This window comes from Palaemon carinicauda, chromosome 2 (assembly GCF_036898095.1).
Source record: "Palaemon carinicauda isolate YSFRI2023 chromosome 2, ASM3689809v2, whole genome shotgun sequence".
In the NCBI taxonomy this organism is placed as follows: Eukaryota; Metazoa; Arthropoda; class Malacostraca; order Decapoda; family Palaemonidae; genus Palaemon; species Palaemon carinicauda.
In genome coordinates this window covers 115,876,560-115,894,466 of record NC_090726.1, presented here as the reverse complement: position 1 = coordinate 115,894,466, position 17,907 = coordinate 115,876,560, and the positions used below count along the sequence as shown (strand labels likewise).

The 17,907-nt window shown below is 40.8% G+C and overlaps 1 protein-coding gene across 1 annotated transcript in view; it reads left to right on the top strand.

The window, feature by feature from the left end:
• The first annotated feature begins 14,694 nt into the window (after window positions 1–14,694).
• LOC137626590 (acyl-coenzyme A diphosphatase FITM2-like) overlaps window positions 14,695–17,907 on the top strand; it is a 119,805-nt gene continuing 116,592 nt past the window's right edge. The window contains exon 1 of the mRNA XM_068357619.1: window positions 14,695–14,906. Within this exon, the coding sequence (XP_068213720.1) occupies window positions 14,745–14,906 (162 nt within the window). The 5' untranslated portion in view covers window positions 14,695–14,744. The remainder of the gene's footprint in view (window positions 14,907–17,907) is intronic.

Here is a 17,907-nt window from a genome sequence, read left to right as displayed (position 1 = left end):
CTGATGCCATAAGATCCTGCTTTCCTATTGGTCGGCAACTATCCCAGCTTGCCTACGCACGGGCGTTCATCTCTCTCTCTCTCTTTTCGTTCCGACCGCGGTATCGTTAAGAGACATTGTGTGCTTTCGCTTGTTTGACTTAGTGTTAATATACAGTACATTCGTACGCCACGTGTTATCGTTAATAAACATTCGTTACTGTGCACTGTACTGTATTAGTGTTTACTATACATAGACTGTATATAACGTTACGTAGTGTATTATATTACGTATTACTGTAGCCATGGGTCCCAAGAATGTTGCCGAAGGAAAGAAGAAGAAGACGATGCTCTCGATGGAGACGAAACTTGAAATCGTTAAAAAGTACGAGTCTGGCATGCGTTTAAGTGCGATCGCCAAGGAGTATGGCCGGAATCCGTCTACGATAGGCCCCATCCTGAAGCAGAAGGCGGCCATCAAAGCAGCAACACCTTCTAAGGGCGTCACTATTTTCTCCAACAAGAGAACGCACGTGCATGACGAGATGGAGAGGCTGCTTCTTGTGTGGATCAAGGACAAAGAGATCTCAGGAGACACCATCACTGAGACTACAATTTGCCAGAAGGCCTCCGCCATTTTCGGTGATCTCGTGCATGCTCAGGCCGAAAAAGGAGCAGGAGAAGGAACATCCCAGCAGGAACCCCCAAAGTTCAAGGCTTCTCGTGGGTGGTTCGAGAAGTTCAAGAAAAGGACTGGCATCCATTCAGTGGTACGGCATGGGGAGGCAGCCAGCTCGGACACGAAGGCCGCCGAAGCCTTTGTTAAAACGTTCGACGAGTTGACTCTGCAGGAAGGCTACAGTTCGCAGCAAGTTTTCAATTGCGACGAAACTGGGCTTTTCTGGAAGAAAATGCCTCGTCGGACGTTCATCACGGCGGAGGAGAAGAGGCTACCCGGACATAAGCCTATGAAGGACAGGCTTACCCTTGCTTTTTGTGCAAACGCCAGTGGGGACTGCAAGATAAAGCCCCTGCTGGTGTACCATTCAGAAAATCCCCGAGCCTTCAAAGCCCACAAAGTCATTAAGGAGAACCTTCCCGTGATGTGGAAGGCGAATGCAAAAGCCTGGGTAACGAGGCAACTGTTCATTGATTGGGTGAATGTCTGCTTCGGTCCGACTGTCCGAAAATATTTGGAAGAAAACCGCCTCCCTATGAAATGTCTGCTGGTGTTGGACAATGCTCCAGCTCACCCTCCTGGCCTCGAGGAATATCTTCTGGCCGAGTATTCCTTCATAAAGGTCCTGTATCTACCGCCTAACACCACCCCTCTCCTCCAGCCCATGGACCAGCAAGTTATTTCTAATTTTAAAAAATTGTACACGAAGCATCTCTTCAAGAGATGTTTCCAAGTCACAGAGAGTACAAACCTCACTCTGCGTGAATTTTGGAAAGATCACTTCAACATCGTGATATGCCTCAAACTCATCGATCTCGCTTGGCAGGAAGTATCTAGGCGCACCCTAAACTCATCTTGGAGGAAGCTGTGGCCTGATGCTGTCTCTGCACGAGACTTCGAGGGGTTCGGGAAGCCTGGAGGCGAAGCCGAGATCGTTGACGATCCTGAACCAATTCGGCAGTCTGACGTGGCTGACATCGTACATCTTGGTACGTCCATGGGGCTGGAAGTTAGCGCGGAAGATATCGATGAACTTATCGAGGAGCACCACGAGGAGTTGACGACGGACGACTTGAAGGAGTTGGAGACGATGCAAGTGAGTGATGTTCAAGAGCAGTTCTCTAGCGGTGATGAGGAGGATGTTGCACCTTTGAAAACGGCAGACATCAAGGAAATTCTTGCATGTTTCCATAAAATGGCAGACTACGTCGAAAAGGAACATCCAGAAAAAGTTTATACCAACCGTGCGCTTGAACACTGCAATGACGTTTGCCTAACGCATTTTAGAAATGTGTTGAAAAGTAGGCAGAAACAAGCTTCAATGGATAGTTTCTTATTAAAGAGGCCAGCGGTATTAGTAGGCCAAGACGAAGGTGAAAGTAAAGAAAAGAAACAGAAAAAAAAAATGATGAAGAAGTAGAAGGTGAAAGTAAAGAAAAGAAACAGAAAAAAGAAAGTGATGAAGAAGTAGAAGAGATTTAGAAAATAAGAAAAACGTAAAGTTATAAAAAAGCAAAAAAAAAAAAAATTCAATTTTAAGTTTTATGTTACCGTTAAGTGTTAAAGTAATTTTTTCTTTCATTTTATAGTTTTTCATACGTAATGTTAAGTGTTAATTATTTCTGCCATTTTTTTATTTCGTAAAGTTTAAGTGTTAATGTGTTAAGTGTGTAAATTACTGTACGTAGTCTGTCACTTGTTACGTTTTCTGCCTTATGCCATCCTCCTCTGCCGCGACTTCGCTATCGGACATCGTCTCAATCAAAAGGTAAGTTTCAACTTTTTTGTTACACTAATTAACTGTAACCTTTTTTTCAGAGTGTACAGGTATCAATCATTAATTTAGGTGTACGTACAGGTAACAATACACCTTCACTGATCTAAATGCTTTACATACATACAGTACCGTAACTTTTATACAGTAGTAAAGAAAACAAACCGTTTTCTTTGGGCTTGGGGGGGATAACTTGGCTATAACTACATTATTGAATAATCTCATAGTGGTTTCTGGAATGGATTAGGCTGTTTTTAAGGGTTGTGTTAATTATTGAATGATAGAAATGGCTGCATTGCATGTTTATTACTACAGTTTAGCGTGTTTATGAAAGAAAAGGTGACTTTTTATAAGGCTTGGAACGGATTAGGCTATTTACATGTAAAACGCGACTCAGGATACGAAAATATCAGGATACGAAACCGCATCCTGAACGGATTAATTTCGTATCCTGAGGCATCACTGTATACTATAGTTTTCTCCCTACAGTATATACTATACTGAAGAATACTGGTACAGTATAGAAGGTAATGTGCCGGCCGGCCGGCACTCACCATAACTAGATCTAAAGTACTGTATACTACTTAAGAGCTATAAGGCGGCAGAACGCTGGTTCAAATGTATGTGCCGGCCGGCAACAGCAAGTGCCGGCCGGCAACTACACAAGGTAGCACCCGGCTGCCGGCCACCACTCGTAGCGACCGGCAGACAATGGCGTGATAATAGCCGGCTGGCAAAGGTATACAACCGATGCCGGCCGGCAGCAAAAGAACCAGAGAACTCCGACTGCCCGGCTGCCGGCCACTTAGGCCGGCAGCCGGCTAGGGTACAACACTAGAAGAAAACAGAATGGATGCCGGGATAAGAGACTGTACTACCTCAAAGCCCGGCAACCCGAAAGAGTGCACATAAGGAAGGGGAGAATATAATTCAGGCTTCCTGACCAATGCCATCTGGCTCTACAGACAAACATGGATGAGGGACCATGAGAGGTCCGGGCAGCACTCAAAAGCAGAAGACCTTTGCCGGCCGGCACACACTGCCGGCCGGCAAGAGACTGAGTCAACTCCACATCCTAACCTATGCTAGGTACAGATGTAGAATGACGGACAGTAATGTAACGGCCAGGCCATTACAGAGGAAAGAGGGGGAAGGGACGAAGAGGGTCCTACCAACCTTGCTTTAGTAATGAATCACCCGCAGCCAAGAAAACTCATCTTAGCCTAAGGGAGATCCGAGGAGGGAGGCCAGCAATACTTGCCAACCCCCACAGAACCAAAGCAAGGAAGGTGTTGCTATTCCCAGAAAAAGGATCTTATCCTCGACACCGAGAACAGCAACATTGGACTAGTCTGCTAGATCACAAGAAGAAGGAATCATCTCGTAAAGAAACCTTCGAAAGTGACCTAAGGAGGCTAAGCCTCCTATGTCTGTGTCAGTCTAGCGAGGGAGTCTCAACCACAAGCCAGACATAAACAGACTCAGACTAAGAACTCTGATGTTCTGCCCCCTCTCTGAAGCCAGACTTACTGGAAACAGGAAGGAACAGTAACACCCTAATATAGTTGTATCGAAAGTTAATTCAGATAAACCACTAGGGTTAAGCCCAAGGCTTAAACAGAGGGAAAGGTATTGCACACCTTCTCCGAAGAAAAGAGAGCAACCGGGGAGTGTGAGAAAGTATACTAAGGCCCCATAGGTAACTTAGCCTAGGCGCCAAGAGAATCGATTACCTAAATCACCGAAACTCACTCGTATACTATCTTGGAAGAAATCAATATAATCTTAAATGTATAAAACTGCCTAAAGCTTCAATAAAATTTTAAAACACTCGGAAATCTGAATATCATGCAGGAAAGTACTAGGGCCAAACGACTAGGCTACACGGTGTAGCGTAGGCCAGAATCGGCGAATCCTTCGCCAAGACAAATAATACTAAAAGCATCATATAAAGAAATCATATGTAACGCTAAACAGCTAAAATTATTAAAGCGAAACAGCCGGGAACGTCGCTCTGGCTAACTAAATAACTGATACCTAGCGAGCGACAGCGTCCAGGACGCCTCCGGTAGGCAACAGCTCTTGTAACAAAGATATTACTATTAATCACTTTAAAAATTACCAAGAGCCTACATTTATACATAGAAGAAATAATACTCAACTTATCAGAAGTAGAAGAAGTTGGAGAAAGCATAATAAATCGATTAAATCCAAGAATTTGCGAGAAACACAGGAAAAAACACCGAGTTGTTAAGCTACGCAGAAAGGAATACAGATGGCGCCGTGAGCGGCGCAATGCACGCTTACGAAACGGGAGAGGAGAGATACCTTGCGAGCGGCTCTCCTTTTCTTTCTCGTTTTCGTTTTCTTGCCAATTGACCCCTTCGAAGTGTTATCTCTGTTCGGGGTGCAGATTGCCATGTGGCGTGTCAAGAATACGTCCTCTGATATTTCGCGATATCCCTGGTTCTTTTATTAGGGATATTCGCTCCAGGAGTTAGAATTCTGGGTACCTTAAGGTAAATTCTCTGGGAATATCGCCGTAGTTGTAATATACCCAAGGAAGGTACCCTATAGGAACTTCCATCAGGACGACATGGCTTGAGCCCAAAAAAGACTTGTATGAGTTTACAAAAGAGATACTGGCCATGTGTCCTTTAACTGTGTGGAAAGTGCATAAAGTCCCTGGAACGTCAATGATTATCCTGACTTTCCAGGATGCTAATGTGCCTTTCCACATTTACATAGAAAATGAACGGATTAAAGTTCGAACTTTTAAGCAAAAGCCACTGCAATGTTTTAATTGTTTTAGATATGGGCATCCTTCTAAAGTTTGCAAGAATGAAAAAATGTGTAGTACTTACTCCAATGTTTACCATGGAGAATGTACACTAAGAGGCCATTTGTTTAAACTGTAATTTGAATAATAAATCTACTGATAGGAGGGGCCAGCAATATAAGTTAGAAGAGGCTGCTCTCAATAAATCCAGTATCGAACACATAAGTGTGGGGCATGCTAAGAGACTTTTGAGTAAATCAAAAAGCAATGCAAAGGTATTGAAATCAGGAGGATAAATGAGGCAAAAGACTTCCAACCCACCTATTACTGACAGCATTCCCCCAAAAAGAAATTGCCATCTTTTGATAAAAGTCTGCATGATAGGGCAAGGATATCACCTCTTAAGGCTTTGCTCACCTCTTATTAAACGTTTGTCCTCCATTACAAAGGATAATACTAACCTCTCTCAGGCTATATCTTTGCTTGATTTAATGGAGGTTTCACATAAAACCAAGTTATCAGGTGCACCTGTAGTGGGGAAAACACCAAAACCTGATAAATCACCACCTGTTAATAGGAAAAAGAGAGAGACCTCCATCTCTCTCACCCCCATCCATTAAAAACACTTTATACCAAACTTTCACACGGAACAAGAGAGAAAAGAGTTGGAGCACACCTTTTGTCAGATCCTCTCTTGCATGAGGGCCTTCAATTAGCTGTCTAATCCTGGTATCACCACCCAGGAAGGGAAAGAGATGGTTCTTGATAACATCTTCTCAGAGGCCCCCTAAGACCAGTGTAGCTTTGCCCTGGTCTAAGGGCCTGACAGCTGCCAGGAGGAAAGCTATCGCCTAGATAGTTGGAACTTCCAGTTCCTTGAGGGCAGGTTCCTCCTCGCAATCTTTACCACTTCCTTTAGTGTTACAAAAGAAGTATTATGAGATAGAGAAGGAACCACATTTCACCATGTCCCTCGACCCTTTTGTTGGAGTATCTGACAAAGGGTCTTCCAACTCAATCCCCCTCTGATTTGAGAGCCTCCCTTTCGGCAGTTGAGCTGCTTCATGGCTCGATCTATGGTTGTGGTCCCTGGGCTACATTGTGCGCTCCCACGATCTTTCAAAGGGTTCCATAAGGAAGTCCTTGGAATCCTTCCTATAATCGGGTACCCGAACCCTTGAGTTTTTGTCGCACCACGTTGTTAACTTGTGGGCGAATGCTATACTCAAGAGGAGGGACATCATCATTGGGAAGCTCCACAGGCAAGTTCCAAAATTGGAAGTGTCACGCTTAAGGAATTCCACTCTTGAGGATTCGTCTCTCTTTCTTCTAGAGGATATCAAGAGGGCTGCTGGAAGATGGAGGAAATCATTGAATGATTCTCTCCTCCATAGGGCCATGATATCTAGGTCCTACAGAAGGCCGTCCCAGTCTTCCTGTAATCAGCCGGCTACCTCCAACCCCTCAACTTCTAGGTCCTCCAGACCTTCGAAGGTGTCTAAGCACCCCTTTTAGTCCAAAGACCAGAAAAGGAGCAAGTCCTTCACGGGAAAGAAGGGAGCTAGGAGTGGCCGAGGTGGTCGCTATCGTTAGGAATGGCAATGCTCATCACCGACCACCTTTGGGGGGATGCATGCAGTGCCCCTGGCAGAGGTGGCAGCATCACGGGGCAGATCCCTGGACGATCGAGGTGATCGGCATAGGGTAACACGTCCATTAATTCGATCTCTCCCTCCTCTGACTCTGGATCCAGTTCTGTTAAGCTTCTGTGCGAAGGGATCCGCAAAGGAGCTAGCCCTCCGGGCCAAAGTCCAGACCATGCAGCAGAAGGGTGATCTCCGAGAGGTCAAGGATGGGTCTCCAGGGTTTTACAGTCGACTTTCATGTGAAAAAGGCATCTGGAGGCTGGAGACCAGTTATTGATCTCTCAAACCTGAATCAGTTTGTCCTACAGACTCCGTTCAAGATGAAGACGGCAGACACGGTCATCCAGGTAGTTCGACCAAGGGACTTCATGTGCACACGGGATCTCAAGGACGCATACTTCCAGATCCTAATCCTTCCGTCTTCCAGGAAGTATCTCAAATTCATACACAGGGACATGATATATCACATCAAGGTTCTCTGTCTCGGTCTCGCGACAGCACCTCAAGTCTTTACCCTAGTGTTCGGCGTAGTGTCATCTTGGGCTCACAAGAACGGCATTCGTCTCATCAGATATCTTGACAATCGGCTGGTTTTAGCAGACTCATAGATAACTCTTCTTTATCACCGAGACATGGTTCTAGAGTTTTGTCAGGATCTAGGGATCTTGATAAATCTCAAGAAGTCATCACTGCTTCCTTCTCAGAGACTGGTATACCTCGGTATGATCATAGACACCATCTAACAGAAAGTCTTCCCATCTGACGAAAGACTACACAGGCTGAGGGAAGTGGCATCACCCTTTCTCAGACGGGAAGATCTACCGGCTCATCAATGGTTACGTCTGCTAGGTCACCTAACCTCTAACCGTCTAGTTCCAAACAGCCACCTCAGGATCAGATCCCTGCAGTGGCAGCTGAAGTCTGTGTGGAACCAACTCTCAGATCCACCGTACACACTAGTTCCTATCACTCAGAAACAGATAACGGATCTACTTTGGTGGATGGCAGACGAAAACCTTTGCAGAGGTCAAGATCTTCTTGTCCCTCCTCCAGACTTGATGCTCTATACAGATGCATCAAAAGAAGGATGTGGGCCCCACTTGCAGCATCACACGGTCACCAGTCTTTGGTCAGAGTCCGAAAAGTACCAGCATATAAACCTCTTAGAGATGAGAGCAGCATACCTAGCTTTCCATCAGTTGCTGGCGGGTCACTCTGTGGTGTTGATGAGCAAAATAACCACAGTAGTGGCTTACATAAACAAACAAAGCGGTACCTTTTCGCAGTGTCTATGCTTCTTGCAGTAAAGATTCTCAAATGGTCAGAAGAACATTCAGTGTCCCTATCAGCTCGCTTCATTCCGGGCAAAAGGAATGTGCTTGCTGACAATCTGATCAGGGCAACTCAGGTATTGGGCTCCAATTGGTCTTTGAATCCTCTGATAGCCAACAAAGTCCGGGTGTTGTGGGGTTCCCCGCCAGTAGACCAGTTCACAACATCTCTGAACAGCAAGCTTCGGCTTTACTGTTCTCCAGTCCCGGACCCACAGGCTCTATGGCAGGATGCATTTCAACAACGGTGGGACAACATTGATGTGTACGCCTTTCCCCCGTTCTGTCTGATGAGAAGGCTGCTCAACAGGACCAGAGCTTCCAAAAATATAAGGATGACGCTTGTAGCTCCAATATGGCATCACACAGAGGGGTTTCCGGACCTGTAACTGCTTGTAGATCTACCGAGAGAGCTTCCTCCACGACCAGATCCACTCAAACAACCAGACGCAAACATCTTTTAGAAGACTGTCCAGTCTCTTCAACTTCACGCCTGGAGACTATCCAGCATCTCCTCTCTTAGAGAGGCTTTTCGCAAAAAGTTGCTGAGAAAATATCCAGCTACTTGCGAAAGTCCTCAGCCTCAGTGTGCTAGGCTGAATGGACAGTCTTTTGTGGTTGGTGTTGTGGAAGGAATATCTCTACATTCGATGCCACTATCCCTATAATAGGTGAGTTCCTTGTATACCTTCAGGAGGAAAACTCCTTTTGGTCTCGGGTGAAAAGTTATCACTCAGCCTTAAGCCTCATCTTCAAGCTGAGAGGAGTGGATATTTCCTCTTCGTTGGAGCTTTCTTTACTATTACGGAGTTATGAGATCACTTGTCCTCAGTCAGAGATCAGGCCTCCTCTTTGGAACGTGGTCTGCGTTTTGAGATTCCTAAAAGGACCTCCTTACGAACCATTACGCCATGCAACTGATCGAAACCTCACTTTGAAGACGGTGTTCCTGTTTGCTTTAGCTTTGGCAAAGAGAGTCAGTGAACTTCATGGCCTCTCACATGACATTGCCCATTCAAGGGGATGTGGGGAAGTTGACACTCAGCTTCGTCCCTCAGTTTGTTGCAAAGACTCAAAATCCAGGGGTACTGGAGCCTAGATTCAGGCCCTTTCAGATTATGAGTTTACGTTCTGTAACCAATCACCCAAATCAACTGTTACTATGCCCAGTGAAGAGTTTGAGATATCAGAAACACACTAGCAACAGTCCCGACTAATATCTCCTTTTGTTAGTTCTGGAAGGGGTAAGAAGAGGATCACCAAGAACACCATTTCATCTTGGATACATTGTCACTGAAAGGGCTTTGAATCCCGATCCTCCTCCGGTGTGAAGACCTAGAGTTCATGAAGTCAGGGGCATCAGTACGTTCCTGGCATTCAAGCGCAACTTTTCCATGTTGCAGGTTTTAGAAGCGGGCATTTGGAAACGTCAAACTACACTCACAGCTCACTATTTAAAAGACGTGATCTACAGGAGACTCAATATGTTTACTATTGGTCCTGTGGTGGCTGCTCAACAAGTGGTTTAAGAGTACCTTGGGCTCCTTGTTGGACAAATAGCAGATGGTTGAGGGCATTGGTTACTCTGGGTAATTCAGGGAGGAATGAGAGTGTGTCTGGCATTTTCCTTTCTCCATCTTCCCCTCCCTTGGGATACAGTGCCATGGTCCCTCTGCAAGCTGGCTCCAACCTCTACAGATAAGAATCACTTTGTGTAGCCTAGTATAGTCATAAGATTAATAAATTGTCCCCATCACCATTGCTTCTCGCAAGGTAGGCAATGGGAAACGTCTTTGTTTATATCCTATTTATAAACTCGGAATGTACTTCCATAGAAGTTCATATGATATCTCTCACAACAATTGAGTTGCTCAGGCTGCTATCATACTCACTTTGTATTGTTAGTGAGGTGGCAAGGTTTTCTTAGACCACAGTCATATACTGTACTAGGTAAACCCTGGTCAATGTCCATGCCAGAAATAGGACTTCCATCATCCTAATAGTGAGTCATTCACAATAAATAATGCAAGTTTTGATAGTGTGGGAACAAATGACAAATTTGAAGATAATTTGTATTTTTCCCTAACTAATACAAACATGGAGTTATTTATATAAATTGGCCTGTCATAACCTATCCCCCTGCAAGTCCTGCCTGCAATCAAAAAGTGATGTAGCTCACAGCTTTGAGAGTGTATATAGGCGGCGGGGTACCCCTCAGCTACCTCCTGCCTACCCACTCAAGTGGTTAGACAGGGTTGTTACCTCATACTTTTAGTCTAATGGCTACCTAACTGCTTTGCCAAAAGATAATCCACAATAAATAACTACCGGTTTGTATTAGTTAGGGAAAAATACAAATTATCTCTGAATTTGTCATTTTAGGCCAGCTGGGCTCCTTTGGACAGAAAATCATCTTGGCTAAGAATTCTTGAGCAAGCCTAAGTCAGTATTATGACTAGTTGGTTTGTCTTGTTTTTCTTCCCCTCCTTCTGGGTCTTTTTTTTTCTGACCACAAACAGCCCAAGCCTTGAATTTTGCTGGATTGTTTAGAAGCTAGATAGTCACACAATAGAACATCCATCTCAAGACTATGGTCTGTGGATGATTTTCTCCTTGTTACCCACAAGAAGGTGGTGGAGCAATTGTTGATCATTATTGTATTGTCTTTTTGTGCCTGATTAGATAATATTTGTATTACCTGCCCTGTATCCCCTGTACATAGATGGGGGAGACAGAATTCCTTGGAATTTTCATAGAATTATGACCATAAACAAATACACTCTGACACAGGCCCTAATGAGGCTGTTGCATCACTACAGTGGAACCTCTACATCCGAATTTTCCAACATCCGAAGTAAAATTCGAGCAAATTTTTGACTCTACACCCGAATTTTATTTCGACACACGAAGTAAGCAATTTTCGTCGTACCGGTTGTATCCGAATTTTTCGACACGCGAAGTACAATTCGAACACGTTCCGACTCTACACCCGAATGTTTTTTTCGACACCCGAAGTAAATAATACTCGTTCGCGTAGTCGGTCCTCATAGCGCCTGAAGTATTTTTTATTTCCGCCGATAGAAGGCAGCACATCGACCTCGGAGGGACGCTCAATTAGCAGGGCTTGGGTCAGTCCTCGGTTCTCGTCGGCTTCTTGCGGTTTTGCTCTGTGCGTTCTGCTATTAACTCTGTTTTAATCGTGATTTTTTACGTGCATCCTTTAACGGTAATTTACGTAAAGTATGGGTCCTAAAAGGCTTAGTTTTGCCAGTGGTAGTGGTAGTGGTGAGAAAAGGAAGAAGGAAATGCTTTCTTTAGAAATTAAGCAGGAAATTATTGAAAAACATGAGCGTGGCGTCCGCGTGAGTGAACTTGCTAAACAGTATGGCCGTAATATGTCGACGATCTCGACAATCCTTAAACAGAAGGAAGCTATTAAAGCAGTGAAACCTTCTAAGGGGATCACCATAATTTCCAAACGCCGTACCCCTATCATAGAAGAGATGGAACGACTTCTACTAGTGTGGATTAAGGAAAGAGAGATCGTTGGCGACATTATTACCGAGACCGTCATCTGCGAGAAGGCGCACGCCATCTTTACGGACTTGAAGGAGGAGAGCTCTGGGGGTGATGCTGGGGAGAGTTCAACCGAGCCTTCCTCAGATGATTTCAAGGCATCTCGTGGCTGGTTCGAGAAATTTAAGAAACGGTCCGGGATTCATTCAGTTGTTCGCCACGGAGAGGCTGCTAGTGCGGACACAAAGGCTGCAGCTGACCTTGTCAAGAACTTCGAAAAGATCGTGCAGGAAGAAGGCTACGTAGAGCAGCAGGTGTTCAATTGTGATGAAACCGGGCTGTTTTGGAAGAAGATGCCGAGTCGAACCTACATCACTGCCGAAGAGAAGAAATTGCCTGGGCATAAGCCAATGAAGGATCGGTTGACTCTTGCCCTATGTGCCAACGCTAGCGGGGACTTTAAAGTCAAGCCCTTAATGGTTTACCATTCAGAGAACCCTAGGGCCTTTAAAACACACAACGTCGATAAGGATCAGCTTCATGTTTTCTGGCGATCCAACTCGAAGGCCTGGGTCACTAGGCAATTCTTTGTGCAATGGGTTAACCAAGTTTTCGGCCCTTCTGTGAAGAAGTATCTTCATGAACAGAAATTGCCTTTAAAGTGCCTGCTATGCCTTGACAATGCACCCGCTCACCCCCCCCGGACTTGAAGATGATATCTTCGATGAATTCAAGTTCATAAAGGTGCTGTATCTTCCACCGAATACCACCTCTATCCTCCAGCCCATGGACTAGCAAGTCATCTCTAATTTTAAGAAGCTGTACACCAAGCACTTATTTAAGCAGTGCTTTAATGTCACGCAAAGCACCAGCTTAACTTTGCATGAATTTTGGAGGGGCTACTTCAACATCGTGCTCTGCTTGAAGATCATAGATCAGGCTTGGGTGGGATTAACTCGACGAACCCTCAATTATGCCTGGAAGAAGCTGTGGCCTGATGCAGTTTCTCCCCAAGATTTCGAGGGTTTTGACCCCGAACCTGATCCCGTGGTCGGTGCAGCGGAAGTCGTAGAGGAAATCGTCTCCCTTGGCAAGTCCATTGGTCTGGAGGTCGACGCAGATGACGTTACGGAACTCGTCGCCGAACATCACGACGAACTTACCACGGATGAGCTCAAGGAACTCCATGCTATGTCGGAGCACATGAGTGATGACGAGGAAGGGAGCGAGGAGGTAGAACATGTGTTAGGTTCAGCGCATATAAAAGAGGTGTTAGGAAAATATCAAGACGTGGTCGACTTCATCGACAAATACCATCCAAAGAAATTGCAGGTTTGTCGTGTAGTTTCTCAATTCGATGATGCTTGCCTAACTCACTTTCGAAACATTCTGAAAAGCCGTACCAAGCAATTATCTATCGATAATTTCTTTAAAAAAACTGCGAAGCGAACTCGTGATGAAGAGGATGTAAGTGATTCGAAGAAAACGGCAAAGAGTGAAGCGGAAGGAAGTGAAACAAAGAAAACGGAAAAGAGTGAAGCGAAAGAAATTCAGTCAATTTTAAATGTAGAGAGTGAAAGTGATTAAAATTACGTAATCATCAAAAAGAAAAAAAGAAAATGTAAAAAAAAATATAAAATATAAAAATAAAAAAAAAATAAGCTAAGTTATGTTAAAGTTCACTTAGTGTAAGTTAGAATAAGTTACGGTAGTGTACGTTTATCGTAGTTAACCTCTCTACCTCGTCGCCGCCCGTCCGTCTCCTCTCTGCGTAGCAAGACTAACAACACCTACGCTGGAGTTTCTAAGGTAAAGTGACGCTAAAAACCCGTTTCTTATTTATCATTTTTTGCTAATTCTTCTTATTTACATGTCTATTCTTCTTATTTACATGTCTATTATCTAATTTAGTGTTCATTATTCTCATGGGAAAATTATGTGTAGTAGTTTATTAACCCTTTTACCCCCAAAGGACGTACTGGTACGTTTCACAAAAGCCATCCCTTTACCCCCATGGACGTACCGGTACGTCCTTGCAAAAAAAATGCTATAAAAATTAGTTTTTCATATTTTTTGATAATTTTTTGAGAAAATTCAGGCATTTTCCAAGAGAATGAGACCAACCTGACCTCTCTATGACAAAAATTAAGGCTGTTAGAGCAATTTAAAGAAAATATACTGCAAAATGTGCTGGGAAAAAAATAACCCCCTGGGGGTTAAGGGTTGGAAATTTCCAAATACCCCGGGGGTAAAAGGGTTAAGAAGTTATCATAGGTTTTTGGGCTCAACCACGGATTAATCGTATTTCAATGTATTCTTATGGGAAAATTCGTTGTGACATCCGAACATTTTCTACATCCGAAGTTGATTCTGGAACGGATTAAATTCGTATGTAGAGGTTCCACTGTATTTGCTGAATTTTGTGTTAGGCTACACTTGTTCAGTATCATAGGACTTCCTTTTATCTTACAATAGAACTTCCATTATGAAAGACAGTATGCAATCTTGACAGAACAAATAGGAATTTCTAAAAATAATTTTTGTTTTTCCTTGACATAAACAAAGATTTGGTCATCATATCAACATTAACCATTCCTGCAGCCAAAAGAAAAGTGAGTAGGTAACTATGTGAATGAGGATATCTATCCCATTCATCTGCCTTGATACACATATTCTTGGTATCCATTTTCAGTGATCAAAACAACTGAACCTGCAAGATAGCCACCTTAAAAGATTAATTTCCTCCATGTCCAGCATGGTTGATTTTATTGGTTACGAACAAAAGAATATCAGCTGCAACGTTTTTTTTTTTTTTCTTTTTACATGTAAAGTAACTCTTTCACTAAATATATGGTAATCATTACCTGTATACCAAACAGAAACCAGTGTAGTTATGGATTTTCCTTGATGCATACTAGAATATACTTTATTTAGAATAAGGATTTATATTTTGTGATAATGGAAATTTTATGTTTTTATGATTAAATTTTTTTTTAGATGGATTGAAGAATACAAGAAACTCTTTCCCATCAGCATCGGTGATGTGGGAAAATGTTGTTTACTGGTGTAATACATATCTACATATTTCTCCAAAGTGGAAAGTGATGTACTATATACTTTCACTTTGTATATTTTCAATGTTGAAGGAGACTCATCCCTCTCACTTGGACATCTTAACAGGGAAACACAGTATATTAAATCAGGTTAGTAGCATGTTATTGTTTTTCTTTTTATTAAACATTGAAATTAATTTGATTTCAAATTGTTTTGCCTAGATACGACAAATTATAGTTCTCTTAAATTTTGCTGGTTTTTTAACTTGGAAATGTATGTAGGACTAAGTCAACATTGTGTTTTTTTGTTAAATGCAGAATTTCTAATTTAGTTTTGTACTTGTAGAATGAAATCATTGATTATATGTAATTCAATTGACAATGTTGTTTTTTATTGTTTTATAACTCTTTTCCCTGTCTCATTGGAATCTAATGTAGCTAGAGTTATTGATGTTCAATTTATTTATTTTGTTACTCTAATTATTACAGTATTGTAGTTATTGGTACACTACTGCTTTTATGGTTCCAACAAACATTGCTGCTCATTATGCATATGTAACTTATGCTGTCTTAGAAATTTTTCCTTTTCTATCCTCCACTCACCTTCACTACACCGTAGTCTTATCTTACTATGATTCCAGATATTAGATTCTAGGATTATTTTACATGAACACACACATATATATAGATATATATACTGTATATATAGATATATACCGATATACTGTGTAGATATATATAATGTATATATATATATATATATATATATATATATATATATATATATATATATATATATACATACATATATATATATATATATATATATATATATATATATACATATATATATATATATATATATATATACATATATATATATATACATATATATATATATATATATATATATATATATATATATACATATATATATACATATATATATATATATATATATATATATATATATATATATATATATATATATATATATATATATATATATATATATATATATATATATATATATATATATATATATATATATATATATATATATATATATACATATATATACATATATATATATACATATACTGTATATATATACATACATATATATACATATATATATATACATATACATATATATATATACATATATATATATATATATATATATATATATATATACATATATATATATATATATATATATATATATATATATATATATACAGTAGGGTCCCGAATTATGCGAGAATTTGGTCGATGAATGACCTCGTATAAATGGAAAATCGCAAATTTTGAAACACATCTAACAGAAATAATTCCATTGGGGCCATGGCAACCAGCAACTTGCCTATTCAAATGTGTTTACTACCCATTTCCAATACTTTCTATGTACTATACTGCATCTTTTTTATAATGTCAAATTGTTCTTGTAAATAAATCAAAAATTTAATATGCTTTAAAGTTATAATAACTGGAAAAAATGTTAAAATCAAAACCAGGATGGGTGTAAACACCATACATTTTCCGTTATAACACGACCCAAAATACAGACAAATTTTAATGTTTGTCATATCTATTGTATAAGACAACTGGTGAATAGCAAAACCATCACTCTATAGACTATCTTTTGTTGTATCATTGAAAATCCAGAATTATCAAAATAAAGGCGATTTTATATCATCCGTTTCCTAAACACGCCAAAAAGCACAATAAAAACGACAACCAATGTTTTGTTTACGTTTATCTCTGATCATAACGAAGAAACAGACGCATTTACACATCTGTGTATAGGTTAGTTTTTGCATCGACAGCAATCTTACCAAGTATTGATTATATGTTGATTTTGCTATTACCAATGTTCTACTTAATTTTTCTTAGAACTTCCAAATAAATGAAATGAATGCCATTCATATAATGTTATGTTTTTCTTTATGACGCCGCCTGAAACGGAAACCTTCCATTCGTTTACTGTACGCTCCATCTTTGATCATAATAAACAAACGTAGGCATTAAACACGCATGATCAAAGATAAATAATGATATTAAAAGCTTTTAGTAAATATGTTATTACAATTATTATTTACCATATTTATATAAATTCTTACATACGTAGCAAAGCAGGAAAACTATTTTTTCTTTTTGCGTTTAATCAACAATAACAAATCGCAGCTAATGACAGAATGATAATTTACGATAATTCTAAACTGGTACTAAATATGATTGTCCATTCCATATCCAAAATACTTTTCCTAACTTTAGTTATAAGTCAACTTGTACCCACTTCAATTATGAAACCATCTATAAAAAAGTAAGAGAAGAAGCAAGTACTAGGCCGATTTTTAAAGTTATCGAACAATTAAGTTGCCGCTATAACGTTCGATGTGACAGAGATGGTGCGAGATTAGAGAAAGTAAGGAAAATTGAATCATGATTGATTTTCAATATAACAAACTTTGTGAAGCAACAACGATTTCATTTGTTAGAGAGAGAGAGAGAGAGAGAGAGAGAGAGAGAGAGAGAGAGAGAGAGAGAGAGAGAGAGAGAGAGAGAGAGAGAGAGAGAGCCTGTGTGTGTGTGTGTGTGTGTTAGTTTTAAATGTACTAAACAAAAAAATATGATAGGTTATAGCACATTGGTGCTTATGTAATATCAACTGTATAGATGTTTTGAATAAGTTGAGAAATGGTATAAACAATACTTTGTTACTGTATTCGTATGCGCCTATTCTTGAGACCGGCAGCTAGACATCAGCTGATCTGATCTTAGCCAAAAGTAAAACAAAAAGAAGTCAACAATACTCGATTTTTAAAACACATCCGAAATTTAAAAACTAAAGTACACACTTTCTTAATGTGTAATTAACTATTTAACGAGTAGCAATTTTCTAGAATAAAATGATGTTTCCCCAAAAATAGTGGTTTGCTGAAGAAATCGGATGCCGTATTTTAAGCTACGACTGAAATGGATGTATACACGGTATAACTTTTTCGTTTTGTATTTGATTGACACTTTAAGAAAAGTGATTTTGGTTTCTTCATCTAATTGTATATAACACAGAGAGAGAGAGAGAGAGAGAGAGAGAGAGAGAGAGAGAGAGAGAGAGAGAGAGAGAGAGAGAGAGAGAGAGAGAGAG